General features: G+C 45.0%; 1 protein-coding gene and 1 long non-coding RNA gene across 3 annotated transcripts in view; one reads left to right on the top strand and one right to left on the bottom strand.

The window, feature by feature from the left end:
- The first annotated feature begins 1,708 nt into the window (after window positions 1-1,708).
- LOC144074527 (homeobox protein orthopedia-like) lies at window positions 1,709-13,381 on the top strand. Of its 2 annotated transcripts, XM_077600999.1 has the most exons (6): window positions 1,709-1,856; window positions 5,978-6,169; window positions 6,250-6,661; window positions 7,280-7,405; window positions 7,708-8,162; window positions 12,150-13,381. In XM_077600999.1, the coding sequence occupies exons 3-6, from the start codon at window positions 6,514-6,516 to the stop codon at window positions 12,711-12,713; spliced, it is 1,293 nt and encodes a 430-aa protein (XP_077457125.1). In that variant the 5' UTR covers window positions 1,709-1,856; window positions 5,978-6,169; window positions 6,250-6,513; the 3' UTR covers window positions 12,714-13,381. The 2 variants fall into 2 exon arrangements, with proteins under 2 accessions (XP_077457125.1, XP_077457126.1); XM_077601000.1 differs by having other exon boundaries at window positions 5,978-6,661; window positions 7,280-7,366.
- Window positions 11,450-13,961, bottom strand: part of LOC144074529 (uncharacterized) — a 44,434-nt gene continuing 41,922 nt past the window's right edge. The window contains exons 5-6 of the long non-coding RNA XR_013300318.1: window positions 11,959-13,803; window positions 11,450-11,872 (exon numbers count right to left, since the gene is read on the bottom strand). This is a non-coding gene — a long non-coding RNA (uncharacterized LOC144074529). The remainder of the gene's footprint in view (window positions 11,873-11,958; window positions 13,804-13,961) is intronic.

Here is a 13,961-nt window from a genome sequence, read left to right on the forward strand (position 1 = left end):
AGGCTGTCATTGTGCTAAGCTATTTCCAATTAACTCCCCCCTCCCCCCTCCCCCTGTTTCCCAGCAAGCTGCTTTCCCATTAGTGTTGGGCAAACACGATGGCAGGTCCATTTAAAGAGTGGGCTCCACCCTCGGCGTGGTGAAAGAAAGAGAGGAGGGCTCCCCTAAACGCCTCCGTGGCGGGGCGGGGCCGGGGCCAGGAGCTTTACCTTAGCATATGCTAACTCTGACACGCGTCGGCTTGACGCGAGACAACAAAATGACTGGTAATTGACGTAAAATATGACAAAGCGTGGCGGTCTTTGCGAGGGAAGCGCGGCGCATTACGCCATATCAGCTGCGTAATGCGACTGATTAATGAAAGATCAAGCTGGCGCTCACTCAGCTGATTCTGTGAAAAATGAGTTTTGTGTTGTCGTTCCGACAAGCCGGCGAGCGGCGCCGGAAAGGACTATTAGCCGGGAATCATTATCAATAGCCATATTTTCAAACTCTATTACGGCAATCAGGCCGGAATTTATTCAATAGATTTAGTTCATTTGCTTGTAATTGATAAATAATCCAAATTTATCAATGTACTTGCACACATTTCACTAACAATCAGGGAAAACTGCCCCATTTACCAGCTGACTTGCTCCAAATTAGAACTAAATTGATGATCAATTAATCTTGGGAGGGGTAGAGCGCCGCCGCGTTTAGCGGAGGAGCGGCGGAAAAGTGGCCGAGGGAGGGAGGGAGGGGGGGACGAGGGAGAAAGGGAGGCGAGTAAAGCACATACCTCCCTCCCCACCCCCCAAAATGAAGCCAACAGAAAAGACAAGAATTGTCCCTTTGGAAATGAGGGCGCCGTAGCTAGCAAAATCCCCTCTTTTCCGACCAATAGGAATAGGATTGGCGCACCTCCGTCGCCAGACCTTTCCGCCCAATTCTGGAAAATGCCGGTTACAGAAACCATCGGCCATATCAACACTATAAATCAGGGGTCGGGAACCTTTTTGACAAAGAGAGCCACAAACAATTCATATTTTCCAATGTTATTCCTTGTGAGCCATACTACCAATTTAAAAGTCAAAATACATACATGTAAACGAGTGCCTTTTCATTTTTTTAAAATAATTTCACCACTTTTAAAGTGGAAAAAATGAATGTTTTTTAAAAGATTCTTATGCTATTGCTAATCAATGAGAGGATGCAAAAAAATGAAGATTAAAGCAGTTCTAGATGTAATATCTCAGTTCTGTCACCAGTGATTTCCATATTTTAGCTCACAGGTTAGCAAAGAGCCAGATGCACCCATCCAAAGAGCCACATGTGGCTCCCGAGCTATAGGTTCCCTACCCCTGCTGTAAATGAACAAATGATAAATGGCTCATTCCATAAATGGATGCCAGCCCAAAAAGCGACCCCCCCCCCCCTCAAATCCGGTTTCTGAGCACGAGACCAAATCTAAGAAATAAAATAACAGAAATGAAGGCTTGAAGAAATGTTTCCAGTAGCGATTGCTAAATCATTTTTGTTCTCCTGTTTTAGCCTCCCGCTGACCAAATGATATCTCAGAATCAAATCAAATCAAATTTCAAACCCATGTTTTTGGTTGTGTTGATTTCCGTTGCCGTCGCTTGGAATTGGACTGACATTTTTCGCTTAATAATAAGCATATTTTTTTGTGTTTTGGCAAAATAGGTGCACCCCCATCCGGCGACTGGAACCCGAGGCCTTAATCCAAGACTTCCAAAAGGCCAAGGCGGTCGGTTTATATCCGTCCATTCCGTAGTCTTCAAATAAATCGTCTGGATTGACGTGCATGTCGTACTTGTTCTTTGGATCACAATACTACGATCGTCTTATTTACACAAGTAAGTGCACTTTGTTTCTTGCACTAAAACACCACAGCTCGCTGGATCACGTGCTGCTAAGCACTTTAGTCCCCCCCCCTTTTTTTTAAAAACCTCACTTCATTTTTAATGTATATATTCATCTTTTTATGACTACTTATTTATGTGTGCACTTTATGGTGAAGCTTTACATCTGGTTGTAACGACAATAAAGGCATTCAATTCAACGGTGCCTTCTCGGCCCTGACGAACCAATCAAATGCTCTGCGAATAAAAGTTCCATAGATAACCCTTAAACATGATGACCATATTAAACACTTAAGCGATCCCATCATTCCCACAATTTGACTCCGTTTGCCAGAAAGGGTGCGCCGAGCCTTTTCGCTTTTTATTTGACGTTTGAAAGTTTCGGAAAATGTGCTCGTCTCCCTATTTTATGTTTCATTTTTGGGGGGGGAGTCGTTCGTATTGGTGGCTACGACCCCCAACCTTTAGCGTCCATGCTAACCGCACTTTAACGGCAAGCCGTCTCCATAAATCTGGTGAGAAATGTGCACTTTGCGTGCGGATTCTCATTTCTGGGGGATGCGCTCCAAGTTCCAAACGGACCTGCGTTTGGTGCCCTAACACTTGTATAAAATCAAATAGAAGCCAATTCAGCTCCTTTAAGTGTTCCGTTTAATCAAGTAAATGGGACGTTTCCAGAAGCGGCGGCGGCGGCGGCGGCGGCAAGAGGTCTGAATACTAAATAATACACTTCCGTATTGTGGGAATCGGGTCGTCCCCGATGAATGCCTGCCGCTTGCAATTATTTCCGAGGCTCGTCACGTGGGAAATCGGACGCTGATGTTTTGTCCTCGTCTCTTTCCATGAATATTCATGGCATGGTCGAGGAGAACCCGCGAGAGGCTTTTGCTTTCCCCGCTCTTTTTTAACGCCATAAGGCACGTTAATGCGTCATCTGTCGCGCCGCTTAGCCAAATCGTCGTCGGCGATAGATGGCCTCATCCGTTGACTCTGGGCCTTCCGGCTTCTAATGAAGCGAAGGCTGCCTGTTAGCACCACCGCATCCCGCATGTGCTGGCATTTCACCTTTATTTTCGTTAAAATGCCCTTTGTGACAAAAAATAGTTTTGTTTTTTTTTTAAATATCGATATGACATTCTCGTATCGATTCAAAAACGATCTGGAAATAAGTAGTATCTTGCCGTACTTCCACTCACGACCGCTAGTGGGCAGCAGGCAGCCGCCGTGCCCTGGCGTGTAGTAAGCGTGATTGGACGCGCGAAGGTGCTGTTTCCCAGCTCAAGTCCCATTTGAAATTTGACCAAATTCACTATTAGTAGTATACGTAATGCCTAAACAAAAACAAGTTTTATCTCATTTGAACAAGATATGTTTGTCTTTTAGCCCCGTGGTTGTTGGAATGTTGGAATGCTTCAATTAATGATTTGACCTGACATTTTCTGACATTATTGAGTGCTTCACATCCTTTAAGGCAGCGGTGGCCAAGTCCGGTCCTGGAGAGCCCCTATCATCTGGTCTGTTTCCATCCATATCTCCCTCCTTCCCTCCCTCTTCTAGCACACCTGAATCAAATGATCAACTCACCAGCAAGCTGTCCAGATGCTTGATACCGATCCAGATGATTTGATTCAGGTGTGTTGATATGGAAAACAGACCGTACGGAGACCAGATGGGGGCTCGCCAGGACCGGACGGAGTTGGCCACCCCTCCTTTAAGGTGTTTCTTTTTTCCCCTTAATTTAAGAAGTTTTGAAGCAAATGGGATTTAAGGGAGAAAATGAAGACCACATGTTGTTCAAACATAAAACATGTTTACTTTGGTGCTAAATGAGGTTTCAGAAATACGTGGATTGAAAAATGGCAATCATTGTTTTTGACTAGTATCAAACGGAATTGTGTTTGGAATGGTATGGCAATTGACACCACTAGTAAGAAATATTGCTTGAACTTTTTCTTTTTCTTTTGACTGTTACCGCTGTTGAATAAGCGTCCTTTTCTTGCTCCGAGCTTTGCGCCGTGGCTATTTTAAGAAACGGCTAGCGCGGCTTGGCGCCGCGGCCATGGCCCTCCGCGTGACACACTCCCGCTCTTCATCGTTAAGGAAATGGCTCTTGTTGGCTGATTATTTTATTTGGAGACCGTGATTACCGCCATGTGAAATAGATCACGCCGTCGCGGAGGGCGGCGGGCCTAATTGGGGCTGGGGATGCACGCGGCCGTGCAGCCCACTTGCCGGCGAGGGAAACCTGTCACGAGCCAGCCATCCATCCAGCCAGAGAAACGGCCCTGCCACATCAACGCAAATGCCATTTCAACCGTTTGTCCAGATGGAACAATCGATTTCCGCCGCTGCCGCCCCCCCTTAACCAAGTGAATGCATGTGCCTAAAAAGTGATAGACCTAATCCAACCCCCCAACACTTTATTTTCCTGTCTTTTTCTCATTCGGGTTATTCTGGAGGAGGAGAGAAAAAAATGGATTGAAACCATTTTGACAAAATGCAGCCAATTTGCGACAATTAAAAACAAAAAATGTTCTGTTTCGGTCCCCAAAACGCTTCCAAAAAATGGAATGTGAGGACATCTTTGGATCACTCACTGTCAGTCCTCACGGTTCAATTGGAAGTGATGCCTCAACTCTATTTACATGCTAACTTTAGCTTTAGCTGTTACTTGACTGAATTCTCTCTTGACGAGCACTTTTGCATCACGCAATTTAATTTTCACCTCTATCTCAATTTCTTCTACTTTATCCATTTTCTTAATTTTCTAAATATGTATGTCCACGTTTGTCACGGGGGAAAAGTGTAAAAACATGCACATATTTGCATTATTGTATTCTAGTACGCCTAACACAGTGCTGCATTTTTTTTGCATCCAAAAGTTGGTTTAATGATAACACATGGAAAAACAGGAAATCGTATATACTAATATTTGTTAATATTTGTCTATCCTGGCTATTTAATTTTCCCCCAAAGTGTAGCGATGTCAATCTTTGCAACGGAGCTTTAAAATTGCAACGCTTTGTTGTTTAGCATGGATTTCCTTTCCAAGTGTGTGTGCGTGGGTGTGTGTTGTGTGTGTGTGTGAGTGTGAGAAAGCCTCGCGTGCACTCAGATGCGCCGCATTAACCCGCGTGGACGGCGCGCGAGTCTTTCCAGTGTAAACGAGAAAGATTGATGTGCTTGGTCCAGTTAGAGAGGCTGAGTGAGACATAGAGGCCGTCCGTACAAGTGTCTGCCTCTTATTACCCCAATAAACTTGGATTCGGCAGCAGATATTGCCCAAGTGCGTGCGTGCGTGCGTGTGTGTGTGTTGGTGTGTTCACGTGTGACTTTCGCTTTCCTCCAGCCGAAACAAACATTTTTATTTGTTTGTTTTTGCTCATCGCACACGCCCTCCAAAAATACACAATTGAGGATCCTTTAAATGGCAAAATGTCCCCTCATTTCATGAGCATTATTTGGTTATTGTCGCTCGGACAAATTAACTAAAAACATAATTCGCTCCCACGTTACAATTACACCTCCTTATTTTCAATCCAATGTTAAATGTTATGGATGACATTGTTCATTATTGTACATCTCCGTGAATTAAGTAAATATTTAAAGGACTCTCTTGGATTATTATTATTATTATTATTATTATTATTATTATTATTAGTTACATTTTCAGATTTTAAATATTCAAGTTATTTGTCCCTTTAATTGTCCGTGTTGTTTTGGGAAATTCGCTTGTTAATAATGCTACAGCTGAGTAAATGTTTTTATGGGAGATTGAAACTGTAATGAATAGAATCAAAGCAAAACTAAATATATAACTGTAATATTTGGCCCGGGTCTGAGTTAGCCTTTTTAAAATAATAATAATAATCATTGTTATTAATATTATTAGTATTATTATTTTTGTTAATATTATTATTATTATCATTATTATTATTATTGTTATTATTATTGTTGTTGTTGCTGTTGTTGTCGGATTATTTCCCAACGTGTGTTATCTATACATATTTGTTCATTGTATTTGGGATAAAAATAATGAAGCTATTGAAAAAGGGAAGAGAAAGGCGGCTGGCATTAAATAGCATGCAATTAATGTGTCCATTTTTGTCTTGCAGCAAAAATTCCCCGAAGCAATTGAAGTGACAATTTGGATTTCGGTTACCGGATTTCCCCCGTGCTTTAGTGGTCTTGCAGCGCCTGTGAAATCCTAAGCCTCCCTCTTTGAATTTACGGCTTGTGAGGACGCCCCAAAATAATGAGGACGATCATCACCACGGCCTTTTATTTCCGGATGCCCCGATCTCTTCGTTCGTCCAACAATTCCTCCATTTGCTGCTTCTTTTATTGTTTTTTCTGTGTCTTTTGCACGCTCCCTGCATCCCGACAGATGGAGCGGCGTCGATCGGGCGCCTCCTTTGTCGTCCAGTCCGGTCGGTCCACTCCCGGCGGAGGAAACGGTGAAAAACGGGGGGAAACTGGGGGAGGAAAAAAAAAGGAAAATTCCTCCCAACCACCCACCCACCCACCACCTCCTCCCCACTCTTGCCGTGACGAGTCCCAGATCAATGCTCGTCCATTGTTTTAATTGCCGAGCGCGTTTAGGCTCGTGCGCGCGTGTGTGTGATTTTCTTGCAGGCAAAAGCGGCCCTAAATGCCTCCTAATTGGCAACACCTTGAGGAAAAGTCGATGGCAGTTAAAGCGGGCCGATCGGCGGATTCCACGTTCGCCGTCCATCTGTACTCCTTTATTTATTTACTTGGTCCATTTGTCTCCGCAAATCACCTGCCAGCCGAGACCGGTACGCCTATTTGTTTGTTTTTCTTTGCCGTGAGCGAACGAACGAATGAATGTATGTCGCCGTCTTTTTGGCCTCGCTTTCATTTGCTTTACGGAACCGATTTGACTTGTTCCGTTTATTTTTTTTACACGAGACGACAGCTCGTGGACGTCGACGGGCGTCCAAATCGTCAACAAGGCCGGTTTGATGGATTGGACGTCCGTCGATGTCAACGGATTGGACGTTAGTGCCGAACGAGTTAAACAAACAAGCGGCGGCGTTTTTTTAGGTGGAATAATTTGAGCATGAAAACGCTAATAAATGAGAGGATGCTACGACACAATTGAATTGTACTGAATTTTTATCCCCCCCCTCCCGCGTGCACGCGTTTACTTTAAAAAATAACATGCGCGCACACACATACACACGCACAGGTGGGCGGGTGGGGTTGGTTTTGTTGGCTTCCACATCCCGGCCTGTGATTGGTTGTGATTTGAGGAAGCCGACGGCGTCGCTCGACTAATAAGCGCCTCCCAGCCTTTCTAAGGGCCATTATAATGCAAGAGAGCTCCTTTTTTTAAGCACAAAGCGAATTTTGCTTCATTTACAACATCTATGCCCCTTGAATTGCCCCCAAAGTTTGCAGGAGCCTTGCGCCCGGACCTCTTTTCGCCCTGGAGCGCTACGCCATGCTCTCCCACGCCGACCTCCTGGATGCTCGGCTCGGTGAGTTCTCGGCTCTAAACCCGGGAGCTAAACTCCACTGTAAGACTTTAACTTCTTATTTATTTCATCATCTTGTGTGTGTGTGTGTGTGTGCGTGTGTCCATGCGCGTGCGTGCGAGTGTACGTGTGTGCATGCGTGTGCGTGTGTGCGTGTGGGCACGCGCCCACACACTGATCAATGGAGTGCATATTTAATGACGTACGAGTGTTTTGCCCGAATTAGGACTCATTTGACAGCATAAATGTGATTAAGACGGGCCAGCTAAATGAAGTTAATTTATTCTTTGGTCCTGATTTGTTTTGTTGGGGGGGGGCTTTATTGACAGTCTGCCTCCTCTCAGGGATGAAAGATGCGGCCGACCTACTGGGACACCGAGAGGCTCTCAAGTGTCGGCTGGGCGGAGGGGTGCCGGAGCCGGGACACCCGGGAGACATGGCCCCCGGCGGCGGTGGTGCCGACTCGGTGGTGGAGGGAGCCACGTTGCTGCCGGGCGAAGACATGGCGACGGTGGGCTCCAATTCGGCCGGTATTCCGGTGAACGGGAAGGAGCCCGACAAGCAGCAGCAGCAGCAGCAAACGGGCCAGCAGCAGCAGCAGCAACAACAACAGCAGCAACAACAACAGCAAAATTCCAGCAGCCAGGCCAGTCAACAAAAACAAAAACGCCACCGAACCCGCTTCACGCCGGCGCAACTGAACGAATTGGAACGAAGCTTCGCCAAGACTCACTACCCGGACATCTTCATGCGAGAGGAACTGGCGCTCAGGATCGGACTCACCGAATCCAGAGTTCAGGTCAGCCATTCTTCCTTCTTTTCACAAATACGTCATTTCGGATCACGAGAGAAAAATGGAAAAAAAATTACAAATCCATCCGTACAAAACTCAACTTCATTTCGTTGATTTTTACATTCGGCTAACCCTCGGATAAACTCCTCTGACGGACCAATGACGCTGCGTAAAATAGAAGTTAAATGACCAAGGTGTAATGAAATAATTATTTGTTTAAAAAAGAGTTTCGTGATTTTACTCGCCTTAACTCGGATTAAATATTGCAAAATTAACATGGCGAATAGGAGTTTAGGTGAAAAGGGAATATTTTATTGCAGCCTGCGAGAAAAAAAAATAGTTTCATTGCGCATCAGTTCATTTCGTCTATCTTTCCATCAGCTAAACTCGGATCAACTCCTCTGACTGATTTTTGTAAAAAGTAAACATGCGAACAGAAAAATATTTCATTACAACCTACAAAAAAAAATGGTTTGGAGACGCATCAGTGCCAATTTTTTTTTCAATTCGATCAAACTAAAATCCGTCTAAACTCCTCGAATTATGTATTGTAAAATAAACAGCCGAACATTATTTAAAATATGAGCTAAATGACTAAGAAACAAAATGACGTAAATGTTTCTGGCAAAAGGAAATGTAGTTTCGCTTTCATTTCGTTCATCTTTTCATCAAGCTAAAACTCAGAAAAAATCGGATTTAGTTTTATAAAATAACCATGCTAATATTGTATTAAATGCGAGTTAAACGTTTTAAGAAATTGTTTCATTGCAGCCAGCGAAAAAGAAAATAATAGTTTCGAAACGCATCAGTGCCAACCTCACCTTCATTTTTATTATTTTTCATTCAACTAAAATTCGCATTTACTTCTCGGATTTAGTTTTGTAAAAAAAAAAAAAAAAAAAAAGAACATTTTGCGCAATATGAGCTAATGCCTAAAGTGGACTAAAATCAAGATTAGTCTCATCGCAGCCTGCAAGAAAGAAATACAATCGTTTTTTTGTACAAATAAATATGCAATCATTATGTGAAATATTACCTAAATGACTAAGATTAAATAAAATAAAATTAAGGTTTCATTGCAGCCCGTAAGAAAGAAATAGAAGCTTTAAATCTTATTATACTTGTCTAATTATAATAAACACATTGAATTCAATTCAATACCGTTAGAATTCACTTTTATTTATTTATTTTTTCATCAAAGTCAGAACTCCTCCGATCGACTTTTGTAAAATAAATATGAGAGAATATATTGTGAAATATGAGCTAAATGACTAAGGTGGAAAAAAACAAGAAAATGTTTCATGGAATCCCCCAAAACTAAATTAAGTAAAATCATAAATGTTCATACAGAGGCACATTGCATTTAAAAAAAATATATCTAGCAAAGAGTACATGTTGCAATTTTCTAATCCAAGTGCAAACACAAATGGATTATTTCTCCTCAAAGGTTCACAAAAATAAGGAAAATTTCATTGAATTATGATGTCAATATTTGCACATTTGTCGCCGTCTTATCATACCCTGAAAACATAGCAATATATTTATAATATAATCATTTTCATTCCAAAGTAGACCAAAAATAAAACACTTTATTCCATTTGACGGTACTGAGATGTAAATTGTATTACACTTGAATTTTAGAAAAGGCTAGACATTAAAAAAAAAAATCAGTCATTGTTTAAAAAAAAGAGTTTATAAATAAATAGTAAATAAATCTTCCTCATTACGCCCGGACAACAATGAAACAAAACAATCAAATTGGGAAAAAAATCTTTCTTAAATGTAAACGTCAATTACAAATAAACGGCCACTCGGAGCTCTTCTTTATTAAATTGCGACTGCGCGCGAAGGAACGCCTAATTAAGCAAGTAATAAAAGCCAGTTAAAGCTTCGCCATAATTTGCTAAAATGGACGATGCCAGCCGCGCGCTCGCTAGCCTTCGCCCAAATAAATATTCCATCAACAAGCTCTTAATAGAATTCCAGGAGAATATCTATAGTAGTCGTTTTTTTTTTTCAGCGGGATGAAAGATTGCATTTTTCTTGGTGGTCGTCATGTAATAACCTCGGCTGCATGGTGCGTCACGCCTGGCTGCGTCCGCGCGCGAGCGATAGCGAGGTGATCACGCGCAACCTCGCCTCGCCTCGCTCGCATGATGAAATCTTTACGAGCGACGCCTTTTGTGTTGTCGCGCTGCAAAAACCTTCTTGTTTTTTTATTCGCGCTCGCCCAAGAGGAATTTAATCGGAGCTAACGGTAACGCATCCACCTGGTGGAAATGTTAACCGTCTCAAAAGTATTGCCCTACGAAATGGGGTCAAACATTTTGGATTGTATTTGTGGGCCAAAGTCAAATGAAAAATGTGCACTAAACAGGTCACAGTTTGCTTTTGCTAAAATCCTAGGTGCTGCTCAAAATATGGGATCTCATGTGCTAGTTGGGCTTATGGCATACTACCCTGAAAATGTCTGATCTTGGAAGCTAAGCGGGTTTGGCCCCGGTTAGTGCTTGGATGGGTGACTGCCTCCGAATAACAGGTGCTGTAAGCTCTTATGTGCTCTTTTGCGTGTAATGTTTGCCATTTCTATCTTTGCAGGTAAACAAATGCTCCCCACTTCAAAACAAAAGGCACTTTATGCTTGGACTCGGTCAGTCACCTAAGACAGGCTCCTTGGCTAAGTGGTTAGTGCGCCAGGTTCACAGCTACGGAGCGCTCTGGCCGCGTGGGTTCGCATCCCGGCCTCCAAATACCAGGTGATGTAAATTCTTATATTACCAAGGTTAGCCTTTGAGAAGCAGTGGGATCTCTAATTTATGCAGGATCTTTTGGGGGCCCATGGCCTAACTGGTTAGTGCGTCGCCTTCAGAGCCTCATGACTCTGCCTGCGTGGGTTCACATCCCAGTCGGTCCTGTGTGGAGTTTACCCTGCGATTGGCTGGCCACTGCTTCAGGGTTGGATTTTGGGTGCCCCTCCCCACGTCTGGTGGGGGGTTTGACACCAAGACTTTGGTACGCCCAAGGCCTTGGTGCACCCAAAATCCAACCCTAACACAGAAGCAGTGATCGCAGGGCAAAGTCCACAAAGGACCGACTGGGATGTGAACCCACGCGGCCAGAGGCACAAGGCTCCGAAGACGACGCACTCACCAGTTAGGCCACGGGCCCCCAATAGATCCAGTGTAAATTAGAGATCCCACTCAAAGACTAACCTTGGTAACATAAGAATTTACAGCACCTGGTATTTGGAGGCCGGGACGTGAACCCACGCAGCCAGAGGTCCATTGCTGTGAGGCCAACGCACTAACCACTTAGGCCACAGGGCCTGTCTTAGGTGCCCGAGTCCGAGCATACTCGTAACATGCAAAGTGCCTTTCTTTTGAAGTGAATGGCATTTCTTAGCCTGAAAAATAGAAATGCCAAACATTACACACATAAACATTATCAATCCATGGCTCACGCCCACCTCCCTGTCTTTAGCCAAAGGCAAGTGAGCACTCTAGCACTTGAGCTAATTCTCCTTGGTAACACAAGAGACTTAGAGCACTTGGTATTTCGAGGCCGGGATTGGAACCCACGTGGTCAGAGCTCCATCGCCGTGAGGACCAACGGACTAACCACTTAGGCCACGGGGCCCATCTTGGGGGACTTGGGAGTCTGAGCCTACTCCAACACGCAAAATGCATTTTCTTTTGACGTGAACAGCATTTGTTAACCTGAAAAGATAGAAATGGCAAATGTTACACACAAAAACTTGAAATTGGAGGTCATTCCGACGAATTTGGCAAAATGATTGGCCTACCAAATAGGTTCAGATTATGCTGCTTGAATGAAGAGGTCACCTTAAAATGGCGACAAACGCAAGGGTGTAACGTAGTTAGTTAGACAGAGGGCGATATTTTGACAGGTAAATGTAGACTCTCACGGATTGGGCGATGGTGCTTGACGACGTCTTTTATTGATCACTCCTTTTTTTTTTCTTTTCTTTTGCAGGTGTGGTTCCAGAACCGTCGCGCCAAGTGGAAGAAGCGGAAGAAGACGACCAACGTATTCCGCGCCCCGGGCACGCTGCTGCCCACGCCGGGCCTGCCGCCGCAGTTCTCGGCGGCGGCGGCCGCTGCCGCCATGGAGAACAGCCTGTGCTCCTTCCACGCCAACGACTCGCGTTGGGCCGCCGCCGGCATGCCGGGCGTGTCGCAGCTGCAGCTGCCGCCGGCGTTGGGTCGCCAGCCGGGGATGGCGCAGTCGCTGTCGCAGTGCAGCCTGGGCCACGGGCACGGGCACGGCCACGGGCACGCTCACGGCCACGGCCACGGGCCGCCGCCCAACTCCATGGGCCTCTCCAACGGCCTGTCGTCCAACGGCTCGGGCCTGCAGTCGCACATGTACCAGTCGCCTTTCCCCGGCATGTCGGCGTCGCTCTCGGGGCCGAGCAACGTGTCGGGCTCGCCGCAGCTGTGCGGCGGCTCCCCGGACAGTGACATGTGGCGAGGGACCAGCATCGCCTCGCTGCGGCGCAAGGCGCTCGAGCACACCGTCTCCATGAGCTTCACTTGAGACGTCGGTCGGCGCGGATCGGACGACGAGGGGGAGGAGGAGGAGGAGAGGTAACCAATAGGTGAAGGGGGGAAAAAAACAAAAACAAAATCAGAACCCCAACAACAACAACAACCACCACCACCACCCAGCTTCTATATACGTAACCCCATTATCGCCACACGCTCGCCCCGAAAAAAAAAATGAGGCTAGGACCTGGCCGGGCTTGATTTGTAATGTTGTGTTTGAGTGAACTTGTGTTATGACGTCCAACGGTTATTTATGAAATGGACACGGCCTCGTTTGCGCTCCCGTCAAGCCCGCATTTGCGGGCACGCATCACTCTGCATGCCTGGGGAGGGAGGGGGTGGGGTGGGAGGACCCCGGTATATATCTTTATCTCCTGGGTTATCTGGAAACTATTCTTTGATTGGACACGCGCACGCACGCGCTCACTACTTGGGAAAACAGCGATCTTTCTTCAGTCTAGGCCTAAACTCGGTTTTAGGGTGTTTTTTGTGTAGATAAAGGAAACATTCTGGTGTGCCATGTTTTAACTTATTGTATGTGCTATATTACTTGAGGCATTTCTTATTCAATGTTTGATCTTACATCCCCACGCATCACATGGACGGCTTTGTACCAATTTCAAAACACAACACACAAAAAATAAAAGCACTTTTAAAGCATTGTCTGATGTCTTACCATAAAGTCTGCTTGCGGTCCAGTTGATCATTAAGTTCTATCCTTTTTTTTTCTACTTCTTTAGCGCATGTTTAATCATTTCCTCTCTTGCTCTTTCTCTCTCATCAGTGCAGTGCACCAGAAATGGTCTAATGAGGAGCGGGTCGCATATTTCCACAAAGTCATTAACCCACGAGCGAGCCAGACTAATTGCGCTGTTGGGTTAATGCGACGGGGCACCTGCGGGTGACGAGCCCAACTCCAGGCGCCCGGCCGGCTTTTCAAACCGCCGCCTCGCCGTCCGTTCCATTTGTTCTAGCGTTGTGGTGCGCTGTCCTTTGGTGAGGTGGGAAGGGCAGCACCCGCATGACAAGTAAACGTTCCCTCTCCTGGCAGTTCTGCATAGACACGGATGGCGATTTGACCCCTAAAACGGAAGAGCAATTGTGGTTAGTATTTGTACAGTAAAGCTTTTTAAAAACTAAAAAAGACCATGTATAGTAAGGCTTTAAAAAAATAATCATAAGGCTTTTTTCCTCAAAAAACGACATAGTATAGTAAGGCTTTTTTCGTCAAAAAAACGAC

Source organism: Stigmatopora argus, chromosome 5 (assembly GCF_051989625.1).
Source record: "Stigmatopora argus isolate UIUO_Sarg chromosome 5, RoL_Sarg_1.0, whole genome shotgun sequence".
In the NCBI taxonomy this organism is placed as follows: Eukaryota; Metazoa; Chordata; class Actinopteri; order Syngnathiformes; family Syngnathidae; genus Stigmatopora; species Stigmatopora argus.

Coding starts and splice junctions, on each gene's coding strand:
- LOC144074527 (XM_077600999.1), top strand. CDS start 6,514: ATGCCTCCTAATTGGCAACACCTTGAGGAAAAGTCGATGGCAGTTAAA. Junction 7,406..7,707: donor CCCGGGAGCTAAACTCCACT/GTAAGACTTTAA, acceptor GCCTCCTCTCAG/GGATGAAAGATGCGGCCGAC. Junction 8,163..12,149: donor TCACCGAATCCAGAGTTCAG/GTCAGCCATTCT, acceptor TTTCTTTTGCAG/GTGTGGTTCCAGAACCGTCG.